Source organism: Haliotis rufescens, unplaced genomic scaffold, assembly GCF_023055435.1.
Source record: "Haliotis rufescens isolate VD_foot unplaced genomic scaffold, xgHalRufe1.0.p SCAF_13, whole genome shotgun sequence".
Taxonomy (NCBI): domain Eukaryota; kingdom Metazoa; phylum Mollusca; class Gastropoda; order Lepetellida; family Haliotidae; genus Haliotis; species Haliotis rufescens.
In genome coordinates, this window is record NW_025963813.1 from 32,567,750 (window position 1) to 32,585,749 (window position 18,000).

Genomic DNA, 18,000 nt, shown 5'->3' on the forward strand with positions numbered 1-18,000 from the left:
TGGGAAACATGGAGGAACAAGATGTGAAACATGGAGGAACAAGATGTGAAACATGGAGGAACAAGCTGTGAAACATGGAGGAACAAGATGAGAGTACGGATTTACGCCGCTTTTAGCAATATTCCTGCAATATCATGACCTGGGACACCAGAAATGGGCTTCACACATTTCCCTGGCGGAAATCGAACACGGGTCTTCGGCGTGACGGGTGAACGATTTAACCACAAGGCTACCCAACCAGCCCTTTGATAGATGGAGGCTGGGTCATGAAACAAGGGGGGGGGGGGTAAAGATATGAAACACATGGGATTTGGATATGAAACATCTGTGAGTGGGACCGAAAACTTAAATGTGTCTGTGTGTGAGACAGACATGTGACAGGCAGAACTCAGTGTGTGACAGATGGGAAGTCATGACATATGTCTGACAGATAAGTAAATCTCAATTGTGAAAGTACAAAATAAACAGGCATATGTGACAGAAAGTCTAAAACATGTGACAGATATGTGACAATCTGAAAAATATGTGTCTGGAAGGAATGAGTCAATATTTCTGAATGATTCATTAAAATACTAGATATGTGATAGACGTGTTACGTGTGACGTGTGACAGCTGTCTCGTGGGAAACACTGTATAAACAAGTGATATGGGTGACCGTGCCATACTTGGCGTGTTGGACTCACTGACTGAGAGCTGTCTCCAGATGCTGGTCCCGCCTCCGACTCTGAGTCAGATGGTCTTCTGACTCCTTCGTCTTCAGTCTAAAACACGGCAATGCAGACTCAAATAATGTGTTTTGTTTTGTTTGTTGTTTTAATGCCGCACTCAGCAATATTTCAGCTATATGACGGAGGTCTGTAAGTAATCGAGTCTGGACCAGACAATCCAGTGATTGATAGCATGAGCATCGACCCACGCAACTGGGATCGATGACATGCATGACTTAAATACTGAGATCATTAAGTGAAATAACCATGTTAAAGTGGCTTGTATAAGTTCATGGTATACTGTTGTTTGTTTTTTAATGCCGCACTCAGCAATATTCCAGCTATATGACGGCAGTCTGTAAATAATCAGGTCTGGACCAGACAATCCAGTGATTGATATCATGAGCATCGATCCACACAATAAAAGGTAAGTCATTCAAATTTAGATTAGTTTTCACTTAAGTTAAACCACACTCAAAATATTTAGTTCCACTGAGCAACAATGCCAGAGTTACCTCCCTTATACAAGCAGATGTTGAGAGTAAAACATTGACAGACAGGACAGAACAGTTTCTCCACAAAAATCCATACTGGTATGCAACCAAATAAACAATGTGTACAATCGACCTGGGAAAGGGCCTCTTTACATAAATGTGTTCCTTGATGAGTAAAATGCTGGAATACAGTATTTGACTACCGTTGGACTTGGAATATTAAAGGTATTTTTAAAGGTATTTTTAATATTTTTTATCAAAATGGAAATAAAAACAAAACGTGGGATGAACTTTATGATGATGCAGGCGGTGCCTGAGAACCAAGACAATTATGGTGTTTTAGCCTAAGTGATGCATCCCTTGATTTGGGTGTCAGTTCTGGGGTTCTGAGCGACTCACCTGAGCTGCTCCTGGAACTGCTGAGCCTCCATACTGAGCTGCCTGTTGGTGGACGTCAGACTGGACACCTCACTGGTCAACTCTGCAGGTGGACACAGGTACTACATGACACGCAGACCAGAGTGAGTGAGTGAGTTGGGTTTAACGCCATTTTTAACAGTATTCCACAAAGCGATGATACAGCTACGACTGTCGTAAGTTCATGTTAAAGTATGGGAGTTATGACCGTCTTAGCGCTAATATGGCTTTGTGGAACGGGGGCCTGATGAGTACAGCAGCTTTTTGCCCTGTCAAAATGTCCTCAAACATTCGAGTCAAGAAAAGGAGAAACAGTAGTGAGTTGGGCCAAGCGCCGCTTTTAACAGTATTCAAGTTATATCACGGCGTGTCAGGTTAATGTTGGAGGGAGGCCTGAAGTGATGCAGGTCTCAAACGTTTACCACTTCGGTGAAACCCACGAGCACAGGTATGGCGCTGACAAATCTAGAAGCATAATCAGGGCGAACCGGGATTCGAACCCTCGATCATAGGTTTCTGGTGCGCCCAAGGGACGCAACTCTGCATAGCGAATTGCGGCGCCTTAGATGACAGGGCCACTAGTGCCCAAGGAGAAACAGAAAATATCTGACCTGCACAACATAATGTTTCAGCATTTTGTCTTACAATAAGTGAGAAGGTTAACACCACTATCAAAGGCTTTTCAGTGATACCACTTATTGTATGGTAAATGTAAGGGGAAATACTGAAGTGGAGCAGGTCAGAGTAATTGACGAATGAACCCTTGGTCAGGTCAGGCTCGTGAGATGAATGAGCAGGCCCCACATTGCTATGTATAACGGTGTAGATGAGTCAGTGTATTGGTTGGTTGGTTGTTTTACGCCGCACTTAGCAATATTCCAGCTATATGACGGCGGTCTGTAAATAATTGAATCTGGGCCAGACAATCCAGTGATTGATATCATGAGCATCGATCCACGCAATTGGGATTCAATGACATGCATCAACCAAATCAGTGAGCCTGACCACCCGATCCCATTAGTCACGACTTACGACAAGCATAGTTGCCTTAAGGCAAGCATGGGTTGCTGAAGACCTATTCTACCCCGGACGGATTGATGATGAATCAGACAAGCTGTTCCTAGTGATTCCATGAGGACTACGTACTTGACACCGAATCTGTCAGCTTGTCACACTGTGCCTGGACTGTGTTCAGTCTGTCGACCTTGACCTTGTGTTCGGCCAGCTCCGTCTTCAGTGTCTTGGAGGATTGGGTGAGCACATTGTTCTCCATCTGCAGGACGCCCATCCGAGACTCCATCTCCTCCCCACCTGCTCACACACATTCAACATTATACATTAGGGCTGGGACGAGTCCAAATTAACTACCCGGGTACCCGCCCCCCTATTACCCTAACCTACCCGAGTACCCACTGTAGGTCTCAGCAGATGTCTCAAAATGTCACGTTAGGGGAGGGGAGTGGGTGGTCGTTGGAGAAATCTACAACATACTACATTAGGTTTTCAAAAGCGGGGTCCAGACCCCTTGGACCACCCCTCTGGATCCGACTATGTGAATGTGTGGTGGTTGGACCATGTACATGTAGCATCTCATCAAATACAGGAAGAAACACACAGAGATCTTCTTCATCATTCAGGAACTTGGGGGTGACAAAAACATCATGTGATGGGGGAGGGGTGTTGGTAGTGGTGTGGGAGGAATCAATAATCAACTTATAATGGCCTCAGAAGAAATATATTTGAAACAAAATGTGGCAGCTATATAGTGAGTGAGTGAGTTGGGTTTAACACCGCTTTTAACAGTATTCCAGTTATATCGCGGCGTGTCAGCTTAATGTTAAAGGGAGCTTAAAGGGAGGAAAGCCCGATGTGATGCAGGTCTCAGACGTTTACCACTTCGATGAAACCCACAAGCACAAGTATGGTGCTGACAAACCTAGAAACATAATCCAGGCGAACCAGGATTCGAACCCACAATGATAGGTTTCTGGCGTGCCCAAGGGGCGCAACAAATTGCGGCCCCTCAGACGACTGGGCCACCTGTGCCCGGCAGCTATATAGACAATGACAGGACTCGCTGACACCTGGCTTTCGGGACCTACTTTTAGCATAGGCTTGCCATGCCTGCAGGATCTGTGTGGATATTGTCTTGATGAGTTCGCTGCTGTCAGTCTTCTGTTGGTTCATCTGTTCCTTGAGAGATGTTATCTCTGTTCGATGCTGTTTTAGAGATGAGGACGTTCTCCGCAGCTGATCACACAGATCTACATTATGCTTCCTGAAGATAATTACCAAAGGTGACATTTAGCTCATCATTGTGTTGTTTACCAAAAACTTAACATGTTCAAAAGTAGATGATAACATAATAATTCTGACCCAATAAACATTCAGTGACATTGTTGTGAGGTTTCATCGATGAGTTCTGAGCCTCACATAGCAATACATGACCCAGAGACACTTCAAGGATTTATTTCTTAACATAATCCACTTCAACATTGATACACTTTTGCCAATGGCATTGGAGGGATTTTAACCACTTTTGTAGAAGTCCTTCTCTTGGCTGTCCCAAAAGTTCTCCACAGCTGATATGACTTCATTGTTCCGAGTTGAAATGGGTTCAAGCTAGAGCTTTGTTCGTGTTTGGTACAGATGGAAGAGAGTCATATCAGAAGAAGATGTTGGGTGCTCGTCGTAGCAAAACATGGTTTTTCTAAATTTACTTGTCACAGCCACTTCGTATGAAATACAAAATAATATCCCTGGGTTTCTCTTCTCCTGGGTTTTAACATGTCACTTTCCATCTCTACCATGTCCATCAGACCATGGTCACACAACCAGAGCCCCCAAATTCTTTTGGGTTCTTTTTCTGTTGATTTCAGTGGCAAGTTTCTAAAAGTGTTTTTAAAAGTGAGCTTACAAAAGGTTTAGTAGATACAGAATATTCTGATACGGGAATACATTGGTACTAGGTGTTAAAGATTAGCAAGTGAAAATAGTTGATTAGTCAGATTCACTAGTACACACTAGAATATGGATAAAAGGGACGAGAGAAAACAGTTTATAATATACATTGTTCATTATATACGTTTTCTCTCAGAAGACCCCTCCGTGATCTAGTAGTAGAGCGTCCGCCCGGAGAGCGAAAGGTCCGGGGTTCAATCCCCGGCCGCGTCATACCAAAAGACGTGAAAAGATGGTACTTGTTGTTACCCTGTCTGGCGCTCGGCATTAAGGGGCTAAAACAAGGACTGGTCGGCCCGGAGTCAGTATACTGTGTCTGAGTGGGGTATTCATGTTAAACTGCGGCATGGTATCTCAGTGGGCTAGCACTATAAATCAGCATCAGTCTGGACTAGTACAAGCAGCCACACAAACACACACACGTACATGCACGTCACTATATAAGTGCAATAACCTTGGATGCGACTTTAAACCCCATTTCACCTCACCTCACCTTTCTCTCAGAAACACCCGCCATCTTGGATAAAACACAACCCAATAAATTTTATTTTTATGTTTGTTTTACAGATAAGAATAGTCCGATTACTTGTAGGTATTGTAGGTATAAGCATTTGCTAAGTGAGGCAAATACTGAAGCTACACCATCTCAGTAGTGATGCAATGTTCATTATAGCTAAAATGGATAGAATTATCATTAAACCGCCCGCATGTTATCAGAAATGAGCGGGCCACTGTAACTTGATAATGCCCTCATATTGCTTGACGACGGGCCATTATCGCGCCCGTTGTTAGGTGACGTCATAGGGTAGTGATAGGTGACGTCACGTTCAATAGTGAAGTCATGTGGTTTGTTCTATGATGTTTCCATATTTGTAAAAGTGAGTGAGTGAAATTTGTGTTGATTGCAGTAAATGTTTCAAAACCATTATTGTTGTTTATTTTTATTTGATAACAAAATATATCCATTTTAGCTATAAGAACAGTAATGCTATTTTACAGGGCATTATCATTTGCAGAAGCCCGAGTGAGTGAGTGAGTGAGTGAGTGAGTTTGTTTTTACTCCGCTTTTAGCAATATTCCGGCAATATCAGAGCTGGAGACACCAGAAATGGGCTTCACACATTGTACTCAAGTTGGGAATCGAACCCAGGTCTTCTGCATGGCGAGCGAATGCTTTAACCACTAGGCTACCCATCCGCACTGCAGAAGCCCGAGTGAGTGAGTGAGTGAGTTTGATTTTACGCCGCTTTTAGCAATATTCTGGCCATATCATGGCTGGGGACACCAGAAATGGGCTTCACACATTGTACCCATGTGGGGAATCGAACCCGGGTCTTCGGCATGACGAGCGAATGCTTTAACCACTAGGCTACCCATCTGCCCCGCAGAAGCCCATGTTCTTTTCAACTGCCCTCTTTCATCAGGCAGTCAATGGAAGACCTCAGGCTTCTGCAAATGATTGATGAAAATGCCCTGAAAAGTAGCGTTACCCTTATAGTAGTGTACATACCGAGTGACACAACATACCTGAGTTTCTCCGCAGTCTGACTGATGTCATTCTGACCCTGCTGGATGGCATTGAGCTTCTCCTCACTCGACTGAATCACGTTCTGTAGACCTGAGATGCTACAAGACAGACACTGAGTGTGTTTAACACCATTATATCACATGAGTGAGTGAGTGATTTCAAGATAATAAGTTGAAATTTCAAGATGCTATCAATTTCAACTTCTGTATCTTGAAATTTAAACTTCTGTAACTTGAAACTTCAACGTAATATCTTGAAATTTCACTTTCTGTATCTTGAAATTTCACTTTCTGTATCTTGAAATTTCAACTTCTGTATCTTGAAATTTCAAGATAGTATCAAAAAAAAAAAAAAAAAAAAAATGGCCCTAAAAGGCTTCCGTATCTTTCAGCCATTACGCTGTGTTGTTCTTATATTCAAAACCTTAGAACCTTCTAACTGATGTGCTGGATTTCTTGAGGAATTAGCTAGCAAAGAGCCAATTGTATTCACAAGAACAGAATGAACAATATCTTAAATGTAGCTGAGGGTGCAACAGAGAGTCAGTACAATCCTCTGGGCTGTGGGTGAGAGCTACATCTTTGTTTAGTGAGTCAAACCCCTACTGTCTCACATCTTCATTCTCTGTCTATTTATCTAAAGTGTAAACAATACAAAGAATATGTTTTTGTTTGTTCGTTTGTTGTTTAACGCGGCACTCAGCAATATTCCAGCTATATGACGGCGGTCTGTAAATAATCGAGTCTGGACCAGAAAATCCAGTGATTGACATCATGAGCATCGATCCACGTTATTGGGATCAATGACATGCATCAACCAAGTCAGCAAGCCTGACCACCCGATCCCGTTAGTCGCCTTTTACGACAAGCATAGTCGCCTTTTACTGCAAGCAAGGGTTGCTGAAGACCTATTCTACTCTGGATCTTCACAGGTCACAAAGAATATGATTCGCTATTGATATATAATGTGGTGTGCCCTACATTTAATAAATGGCTAGACTGAGGGGAATATAAATCTTGTTATTTGGACTTGCGCAAATCTTGTTGACATATTTACTGGATGCTTGGACAAAGAATACAACATCACATTAGATGAGCTTGTATGAGGGCTAAACCCTAAATGGAAGTATTGCCAGACTGTTATTCTAATATAGGTGATGACAGGTATATTTATATAAAATAGTTCAAGTCATAAGGCAATATATTAAACAATGGGGACATAACTCTTGTCTGATTGAATAGTTTGTTTGGGAGATGGGTTCAAGTTATTTCAGGCTAATGTTAACTTTGGGCAAGTATTGGTCTATAAGCTGTTCCTGAAACTAGTATTTTATATCTGCATTTTCCCTGAATCCCAATATATCACTTGCTTTGGATCTATAATTGTTTGAAAATTTGTACAAATGTTACACCATGATAACTTTTATGATCACTTGCTGTGTATCTAATTATTATATGTAAACTTAGTCTTGTATGTTATATATAAAATTGTATATTTATATAGAGGATTCATCACGAGTGTTTTTTGATATGGGAAATATCAACTGAGTCTTAGCTAATCGGTATTTGCCTTGCCAAAGGCTCGGCAAATACCGATTAACGGGACGAGGTTGATATTTCCCATATTAAAAAACACGAGTGATGAATTCTATTTATCATTTTCACATTTTTGCTTCCCTTTTAAGGAATAATTGCATTTACATTTTCATCAGCAACTTGTCGAAATCTTACGTATAGATCGTGCGTAGTGATACATGTTTTCCATAGCCGTGTAAACCAAAATATACAACCTCTTAACTCCTTTATGGCATATTCCTTGGCTAATTTGCATACTTATGTCATTGGGGTATAACATACATGTTTTTATGTCATAAGCTTATGTCATGGATAAATGCTTTAGTTAAATGATAAATATACTTATCCTATCTCACACTATGCATTTGTTCCTTCTTCTTTCGATCCTTATGTGGAAACATGCTTGAACAAAGTTTCCAGCTTCTAAAAACATTTTGCCCGAACACATACCAGCATCAGGATGGTTGCTACCCCATCAATTGGATTGAAACATGCAAAAACGAGAAGAGTAACAATAGACAACATCTACAATAGGATCATTGAACTAATACCATTAAGACATCACATGCCTAAAGCAGAGGTGAGCAGGTAAGGGATCGAGACACCACCGAAACAGACGCGCCTTGCAGGGACTTTGATATTGAAGACCGGAGTCTCTACAGACAAGGTAGCTCACCCTCCACTGGGTACTCAGTCTGGGAACCCGAATTATAAAGATAATATCCACAGGAGTGACAATTCAAATATTTATTCTGAATATACAGGATACGGAGCACCTTAGAGCAGTTGCCGGTGTGGAGATGTCAATTGCTGCGCCAGGACCAAGGGACCAAACTGGTGATGGCCCTGAACATCGGTGATGGAGATGTCACCGAGATAGTGGGAGGCGAAGACAGTATCAGACTTCCCCAAACTGCCGGACAGGGTGCAATTGCTGAGTAAGGCCATGGTAGAGGCTCTAGTCTCATGTGATTTGGATGGCAAAGGCAGAGACAATCCAGCAAAGGTGTAGGTCTGGAGGATAGTCGAACAAAGCCAAAAGGAGACTGTAGTACAGGAGACTTCTGGGTGGCCAGCGAAATGGGGAGGAAGAGTCTCTTGCAGACGCATCCTGTCGGACAGGAGTAGTCCGTGACAACACTGTAGCTCCATTGCAATGTCAATCTGTAGAGCATCGATCTAAAGAAGGTCGATCCCCCAGGCGTCGATCACGATAGTGATCTGGATAGTGATCCTTAGATCTGGAAATTGATCCTCCGATTCTCAGAGCGGTGATCCCTTGATTGTCGATCCCTTGAACGGTGAGTCTGCGATGAAGCAATCCTTGTCGTGAGATCAAATCCAGCTTGGTCCATTATTAGTAGAATAAGAGGAAGAAGTTGGGGGATGTCGAAAACTGCGCCGTTGACTTGGAGTGAGTGAGTTAAAGCTTGACGTCACATCGGCAATATTTCAGCCATATCGTGACGAAACAAAATTGACATTAACAATATATATTAAGTAGTACAAAATTCTGCCGACGAGGGGCAGTATAAAAACTAGCATATCACAGATTGTCGTAAAACTAGTTTGAATATGTTAAAAGAGATAACTAACAGAATCATTTGACAACTCATTATAAAAACGGGCTATAGATCGCCACCAACTGAAGGTTGATCACCGCGCTGGGGACCATGGGGACTTACAGTACTTTTGCTACCTGCATGGACCTCAGTCGGATTTACATCATCCCTCCAGTTGTTAGCGACGACTGACATAATTTAGCCAAACATTAAAAGAACATATATGCTACGATTAAAAAGTGGAAGATATAAATATACTTTGAAAGAAGTGGTCTTACATCCGTTGACTTGGAAGCAACCTTGTCCGGCAACATCGCATGGAGGAGAAGAGAATGATAAGCGACTGGCAGCTGATGGTCCGCGAGTGATAGGAAGGTAGACGGTCGAGGCTGTCGAGGCTAGCTGGGACTTGCCGTCTTTACAGAAAACTGTGTGGACGTTCAAGGCTGCTGACATGATGTCCTGTTTGTAGCAATTAAGTAGGTTCATTGTAAAGGCTTCATCCTTGAGGTGGGAACATTGTATGTCTTTACTGCAATGGACATGGCAGTCACAACAATGGTCGTGAGGCAACCTGTTAAGGAGAGGGAGTAGTCGGCTTGGTGATGTCACAAGTGGGACAGAAGGCTTTCAAAATCGTTATGATGAACAGGAGTAGACCGCGACAAATCTGATGAGAGGCGACTTGCAGCAGACGGTCCACAAGTGATAGGAAAGTAGACGGTTGTGGCTGTCAAAGATAGCTGTGACTCGCCGTTTTTAGAGCAAACATGCAGATGTTTGAGGCTGCTGGCACGATGTCCTGCTTGAGGCAATTACGAAGGTTCAATGTTAAGGCTTCCTGCTTGAGGTGGGAACACGTAGAACATTTTTTGTCTTCACTGCAATGAGTGAGTGAGTGAGTATGGTTTTACGCCGCTTTTAGCAATATTCCAGCAATATCACGGCGGGGGACACCAGAAATGGGCTTCACACATTGTACCCATGTCGGGAATCGAACCCGGGTCTTCGGCGTGACGAGCGAACGCTTTAACCACTAGGCTACCCGACCGCCCCCTTCACTGCAATGGACACAGCAGACACAACAATGGTCATGTGGAGCAGCCATTGATCATGTTCAGTACCCATCCTCACATCAAAATAGTGTCAGACATGTGCCCAGGTAGCTCATGCAAATTAACAACAAAAGCTGTATTCTCTACAACTCAATACATGTCTCCACAGGGTGGCGATAAGAGTCAGGTAGTCAGGTGATCAGGTGATCAGGTCATGTAGTCACTACGCACAGGTTTATAGTGAGTGACCCAGTTGATGGGGTGGTGACCATAGTGATGCTTGGATGTGTTCAAAAGAAATGTATTTAGACGCTGGTAACTTTGTTCAAGCATGTTTCCACATAAGGATCGAAAGAAGGAACAAATGCATAAACTTCAGCTAAATTTTCTTCAGTGTGTCAAGATCCATGCTATCTGTTCATGCCAAAGAGAACACAATAATGTCCAAATGATGACAGCAATCATGCAATTACATTAGTATGACAATAAATTGAAATTACAACTAAAATAAGCAGATTGCATTAACTGATTAAAATAGTAGATCTATGGCCTTGAACTAAGGTTCTGGTAAATGCGTACAACCATTCACCTCCCTGGGCCTCAACATACTTAAAAAAAATAAAAACAACTACTAAAAAATGATGCCTTGAAATAAAAACAAAATCAAGTTTAGCTGAACACTACGGAAGCCTTTTAGGGCCATTTGATTTTTTAATTTTTATCTTTAAATTTCAAGATACTAAGTTGAAATTTCAAGATACTACATGTATGTTGAAATTTCAAGAAAAAACCAAATTGACCTAAAAGGCTTCCGTAGAAGTTAGAACACACCGGAAATCTAAAAGTAACTTATATTTTCATACTTTGAAAAAAAAGACACACAATAACAACTTTGATGTCTGAAATAGACCACAAAGCCTGTCACCTCCATGCAGTAGGCACAGAAAGGTAAGAAAAGTCCATCTTCCAAAACAAAGCATAGATGAAAATAATGATTCCCCACATCAGGTCACATGGACATTCTGACCAGATAGGGTGTAAAGAAACCCTGTGTATGCAGTAGACGTACCATTCATCCTTGTGAGCTGCCTCAGCCTTGAGCAGCGTGATGATGTCGCGTTGTTGATTCAGCTGACTCGTCAATTCCTCCTCCCGCTTTGGCCCCCCACGGAGATGCTGTAGCTCTTCCTCTGCAGCTGCCAACTTTTCTTCCAGGGCTGGATCAGAGGAAGAACCAATTCAACGCCATTCAGTAGTGAGTGAGTGAGTGTGAGTGAGTGAGTTGGGTCTAATGCTGTTTTGAACAGAAATCCAGTTTTTAAAAGGTGAGGTGAAATTGGGTTTAACGTCGCGTCCCAAATTATTTAACTTATATAGCGACGTGCATGCACGTGTTTGCGTGGCTGCTTGTACTAGTCCAGACTGATGCCGATTTATAGTGCTAACTCACTGAGACATCATGCCGCAGTTAAACATGAATACCCCACTCAGACACAGTATACTGACTCCGAGCCGACCAGTCCTTGTTTTAGCTCCTTTTATGATGAGCGCCAGACAGGGTAACAACAAGTACCATCTTTTAACGTCTTTTGGTATGACGCGGCCGGGGATCGAACCCCGGACCTTCCGCTCTCCGGGCGGACGCTCTACCACAAGACCACGGAGGCGGTCCAGTTTTTAAAATATCACATGTGTCCACATGATGATGGAGGAACGTTCACCACTTTGGTGAAACCCATGAGCACGGGTATGGTGCTGACAAACCTTGAAACATAATCGGGGACGAACCCAGGATCATATTGTTCAACATGTTCAAAGTGGCATCTCTCTGTTAAATTCTCCGATTACCTTTGATTTCATTGTGTATGAGATAGCTGACTCCACAGTACTGGCACACCGTCTCCCCTCGTGGCATCTCCTGTATGGGTCCAGGAAGGGGATGTTGTGGGGTGTAGTGGTGGAAATCTTGTGGCATTCCATTCTGTGACATTATCCTCAGGATTTAACTTGATTACCTATCACACTGATGTGCCTTGATGGCTGGGTACTGCTTCCACGTAATCACACACTGAAACAATAACAGCCACATTTTCATTTTTAATAAACATATTCAGAGGTCCAGATAAGCTTTTGGTGTTGTGGGTATTTTACCCATGCATTTTAAAATCATTTGGTATCAGTAATTCTATCTGGGTATTCAAATTTCTGTTACCCACTAGTTTTTACACATGTGGGTATTTAAGTTAAATATTTAAAAACACTTTTCATCTAGCCGTTGCAAACTGGTGTCGTATGGGTTCGAGAGCTTTATAGGACTCAAAAATACCACGATTATTCCACAAGAAAGTGTGATGGCAAATGATCATGATGTAACTGTCAGCGTGGAGTTTGGCAAGGTTGACGGAATGCCCGTTTATAATTTCAAAATAAGTTGCTGATTTGCTAATCGAATACGCAGGGTTACTTCACAATATTTTGATGATACGCACAAGTTTTATTTTTGTAGTGTATCTGTAATGTTCGTTTCATGTTTGATACGCTTGGATTTTATTTTACTGCGTATTTCTGCATTTCTGATGCGTATTTTCCGCAGATACGCAGCTTATCTGGAGCTCTGCATATTAGAAAATGTATCAGTATCAGAAAAGATGGTTCAACATAAAAAATATGAAAACTCTTTGTGAACCAATTTACACACTGAAATGAATGATTTTGGATGATAAACAGAATATAACCCTCATGTCTTTTGATATCAAATTTATCAACACTCAATGACATATGATGTTTCTGTGTTGCATTAGCTCTGACTAATTCCAGTTTTATAGTGCTAGCACCTCGATATAGCATTTTGCAGTTTTAACACAGATACCCCACTCAGACACAGTGTCCTGACAGAGCTGATCAGTTCTTGTGTTACCTCCGTAATGCTGAGCAGGGGTAACAACAAGTACCATCTTTTAATGTCTTTCATGACGATTGAACCTCCGACCTTCCGCTCGTTGGGAAGACACCTGATCCTCTAGACCATACTGGCATCCCCACAGGAACACAGGAATATATAATCAGTCAATCATCACTGCTACACATACTGGTTGCCTATACAGCCGGCATCCCCACAGGAACACAGGAATATATAATCAGTCAATCATCACTTATCAGGCAGTAATCACTGCTACACATACTGGTTGCCTATAAAGCCGGCATCCCCACAGGAACACAGGAATATATAATCAGTCAATCATCACTTATCAGGCAGTAATCACTGCTACACATACTGGTTGCCTATAAAGCCGGCATCCCCACAGGAACACAGGAATATATAATCAGTCAATCATCACTTATCAGCCAGTAATCACTGCTACACATTCTGGTTGCCTATAAAGCCGGCATCCCCACAGGAACACATCACTTATCAGTCAATCATCACTTATCGGCCAGTAATCACTGCTACACATACTGGTTGCCTATAAAGCCGGCATCCCCACAGGAACACATCACTTATCAGTCAATCATCACTTATCGGCCAGTAATCACTGCTACACATACTGGTTGCCTATACAGCCGGCATCCCCACAGGAACACAGGAATATATAATCAGTCAATCATCACTTATCGGCCAGTAATCACTGCTACACCTACTGGTTGCCTATAAAGCCGGCATCCCCACAGGAACACAGGAATATATAATCAGTCAATCATCACTTATCGGCCAGTAATCACTGCTACACATACTTGTTGCCTATACAGCCGGCATCCCCACAGGAACACATCACTTATCAGTCAATCATCACTTATCGGCCAGTAATCACTGCTACACATACTGGTTGCCTATAAAGCCGGCATCCCCACAGGAACACATCACTTATCAGTCAATCATCACTTATCGGCCAGTAATCACTGCTACACATACTGGTTGCCTATACAGCCGGCATCCCCACAGGAACACAGGAATATATAATCAGTCAATCATCACTTATCGGCCAGTAATCACTGCTACACATACTTGTTGCCTATACAGCCGGCATCCCCACAGGAACACATCACTTATCAGTCAATCATCACTTATCGGCCAGTAATCACTGCTACACATACTGGTTGCCTATAAAGCCGGCATCCCCACAGGAACACATCACTTATCAGTCAATCATCACTTATCGGCCAGTAATCACTGCTACACATACTGGTTGCCTATACAGCCGGCATCCCCACAGGAACACAGGAATATATAATCAGTCAATCATCACTTATCGGCCAGTAATCACTGCTACACCTACTGGTTGCCTATAAAGCCGGCATCCCCACAGGAACACAGGAATATATAATCAGTCAATCATCACTTATCGGCCAGTAATCACTGCTACACATACTTGTTGCCTATACAGCCGGCATCCCCACAGGAACACATCACTTATCAGTCAATCATCACTTATCGGCCAGTAATCACTGCTACACATACTGGTTGCCTATAAAGCCGGCATCCCCACAGGAACACATCACTTATCAGTCAATCATCACTTATCGGCCAGTAATCACTGCTACACATACTGGTTGCCTATAAAGCCGGCATCCCCACAGGAACACATCACTTATCAGTCAATCATCACTTATCGGCCAGTAATCACTGCTACACATACTAGAACGGGTACTTCTGCTAAATCATGTAGAAGTACTATTAACAAACACAGTTTACAATGACTACATGATTATGAGGTAAACTGTCTATCATTCACAGCAGTTTTTATCCCCCGCCGGGCCAGACTGGCGAAGGGGGATTATGTCGTGGCGCAGTCCGTCCGTCCGTCCCACAGAGGGTACTAAGCTTGTGAAATCAACTCCTCCTACAGTTTCCAGAGAATATCCCTGACACTCTACACACAAGATGTCGACATCTTGATGATAGGCATATCGCAGTCCCGTTTCATTTCGACTAATTGTGACAGAGTTACTGCCCCTGTTTTACGGAGCTTCATTTGCATAATTGTGAGAGAGGGTACGAAGCTTGTGAAATCAACTCCTCCTCCAGCTTTTAGAGAATATCCCTGACACTCTACACACAAAATGTCGACATGTTGATGATACGCATATTGCAGTCCCGTTTCATTTCGACAAATTTTGACAGAGTTACTTCATGAAATCTACTCCTCCTCCAGTTTTCAGAGAATATCACAATATCTAACTATAACTATAACTATAGTTAGTTTCCTTGTATAAGGCTTTTGTGGGTGAGCTACATCCTTATGGCATTAGCATTCAGACTGGATTACTCCCCCAAAAATGTTCTGCACAATTTGTTTCAAATGCAGTGCCATCTACTGTTATTTCATAAAATACAACGAAAATATAAACTCGTTGAATAAATTCATGCGGGGAATGTTGTGCTCTCAGAGCACTCTTGTTCTATATGCTTTCTATATTTTTACGGATCATCCCGTAAAAAAAAGTTACAGATGAGGGCATACAGTAAACCAATCTCATTAAAATCAGATCTTAGTTCTCCCTATCGCTAAACAAAGATTTGAGGACATCCCATTACGGGTCACGTCAGAATGACCTTTCATCCGACCAATCAGAGCGTCGCTTACCAGATCATGAAAGTGACAAACGGAATGTGTTTTTTAATCATGCAACCTCAAAATATTTAACAGAGGGTATTCCGAACGACAGTTACAGGTTTCATGATTATATCCATACAAGCTAGGCCATCTATAAGCCATTCCAGAATGTTCTTTTTATCAGTTTTAAAAATGTTAATCGAGAATACGTCAAAATATGTTTCGAAGCATAGTCGCCAGGTTGAAACTAGTGTCGTAAAGCTCGAGAAAGCTGCCTTTTGATTGGCTAATGTCGATTTCCTGTCAATCATTTCATTGATCGGTCAAAGTTCACGAAAGGCCGTTCTGACGTGAACCCTAATGGGATGTCCTCAGATCTTTGTTTAGCGGTAGCGAGAACTAAGATCTGATTTTAATGAGATTGTACAGTAAATGCACCTACAAGTAGTGTTTAAAACAGCTGCCTGCCTGCTAACCAGTATGACTTCCACCCGTATTCTCCCCTCAAAAAAGATATATTATTAAGGCTAAAAAAAAAAAAGAATTGGTTCTCAGGCAATGTTCTTTGAAAATATAGGTGGTGAGGTGAAATGGGGTTTAACCTCGCGTCCACGATTATTGCACTTATATAGCGACTTGCATGTACGCGTGTGTGTTTGTGTGGCTGCTTGTACTAGTCCGGACTGATGCCGATTTATAGTGCTAGCTCACTGAGATACCATGCCGCAGTTTAACATGAATACCCCACTCAGACACAGTATACTGACTCCGAGTCGACCAGTCCTTGTTTTAGCCCCTTAATGCCGAGCGCCAGACAGGGTAACAACAAGTACCATCTTTTAACGTCTTTTGGTATGACGCAGTAGGGGATCGATCCCCGGACCTTCCGCTCTCCGGGCGGACGCTCTACCACTAGACCACGGAGGCGGTCTTTGAAAATATAGTGCGGGCGGGGGGTGTCTTTTTTGTTGTTGTTGTTGTTCAAACCAGTATGTAACCAACAAACAGTTGTGTAATTAATAAACAATTGTGTACAATCAACCTGTGAAAGGGCCTCCATGCATAAATGTATTCCTTGATGAGTAAAATACTATAGGACAGTATTTGACTCTTGTTGGACTTGGAATGTTTAAGGATTTTTAATTTATTTTTTTTAAAATGGAAATAAAAACGAAACGTGCGGCGAACTTTATAATGATGCGGCTGTGCCTGAGAACCAAGACTTATTTTTTTTAGCCTAAAAGGAGTGAGCAGCAATGTATTGGACACAGTGTGAAATATATATTAACCAATTTGGTGAGATAATCAAAATGTATAAATATTCGACCAGTGCAGTTAAAGGGGGATACAGGTGGAAGTCTTTTTGAAGGTATTAGTTGCCAAAGTTTACTGGCAACCCATTTTTCCTTGCCAGTGAACTTTGGCAATCATTTCCTACACTGCCTACAAGTGCTTATAACTACTTCAAAAAGTTATTAATCGCAAATGGTAACAAATACACTGTACCCACCGCCATTTAGATGCCAAATACAGGGTACGTGATGGTACGAACACTCATGTATAATGAGGTAGAGGACGATATTGTGTGATCGAAAACGGAACAGTTTTATCAAACATTTTCTTCGTGAGTTTTCAGTTCATCTCTGATGTTAGCCAAAACAAACAAGAGAAGAAAATTACATAAGAAACAGGTACCTACCTTTCCACATGACACTGGCTTCGAATACATTCATCCCGGTGAATACAGATCCATTCAATCGTATTTCAACTTGTGTTTCTTGGCGTCCATCTTGGAAACTAACCACAACAATTTAGTGACTGGTTTCCTCTCAATGAAATTTTTATTTATGTAAATACTATATTTACATTCCATCTTGTGAGAAGTATCTTATTTCAATGATAGAAATGTTCTAAGTGGCCTAGTCTGAAAAATATATCTACGTTCGAACAAATACCACGGAGAAATACTTTGCGACATAATACAAAACGTCAACATCCGTGGCAAGGATTCGGTAGAACTGGTTCCCTGATTTATCAGCGCGTCATAAATTTCCGCTTACTATTTCATGAGATACAGAGACGGATCCCAGCCTAGAATTATTAGTTCTGTTCAGATGGGACACATGCATAGACTTCACGTCTGTAGCAAT

The 18,000-nt window shown here is 42.1% G+C and overlaps 1 protein-coding gene across 1 annotated transcript in view; it reads right to left on the bottom strand.

Moving 5' to 3' along the window:
• Positions 1-17,703, bottom strand: part of LOC124118175 (centrosome-associated protein CEP250-like) — a 33,492-nt gene extending 15,789 nt beyond the window's left edge. The window contains exons 1-8 of the mRNA XM_046480285.2: positions 17,550-17,703; positions 12,147-12,366; positions 11,368-11,515; positions 6,107-6,205; positions 3,721-3,896; positions 2,765-2,929; positions 1,601-1,682; positions 684-761 (exon numbers count right to left, since the gene is read on the bottom strand). Coding sequence (XP_046336241.2) covers positions 684-761; positions 1,601-1,682; positions 2,765-2,929; positions 3,721-3,896; positions 6,107-6,205; positions 11,368-11,515; positions 12,147-12,288 — 890 coding nt within the window. The 5' untranslated portion in view covers positions 12,289-12,366; positions 17,550-17,703. The remainder of the gene's footprint in view (positions 1-683; positions 762-1,600; positions 1,683-2,764; positions 2,930-3,720; positions 3,897-6,106; positions 6,206-11,367; positions 11,516-12,146; positions 12,367-17,549) is intronic.
• Positions 17,704-18,000: the final 297 nt, after the last annotated feature.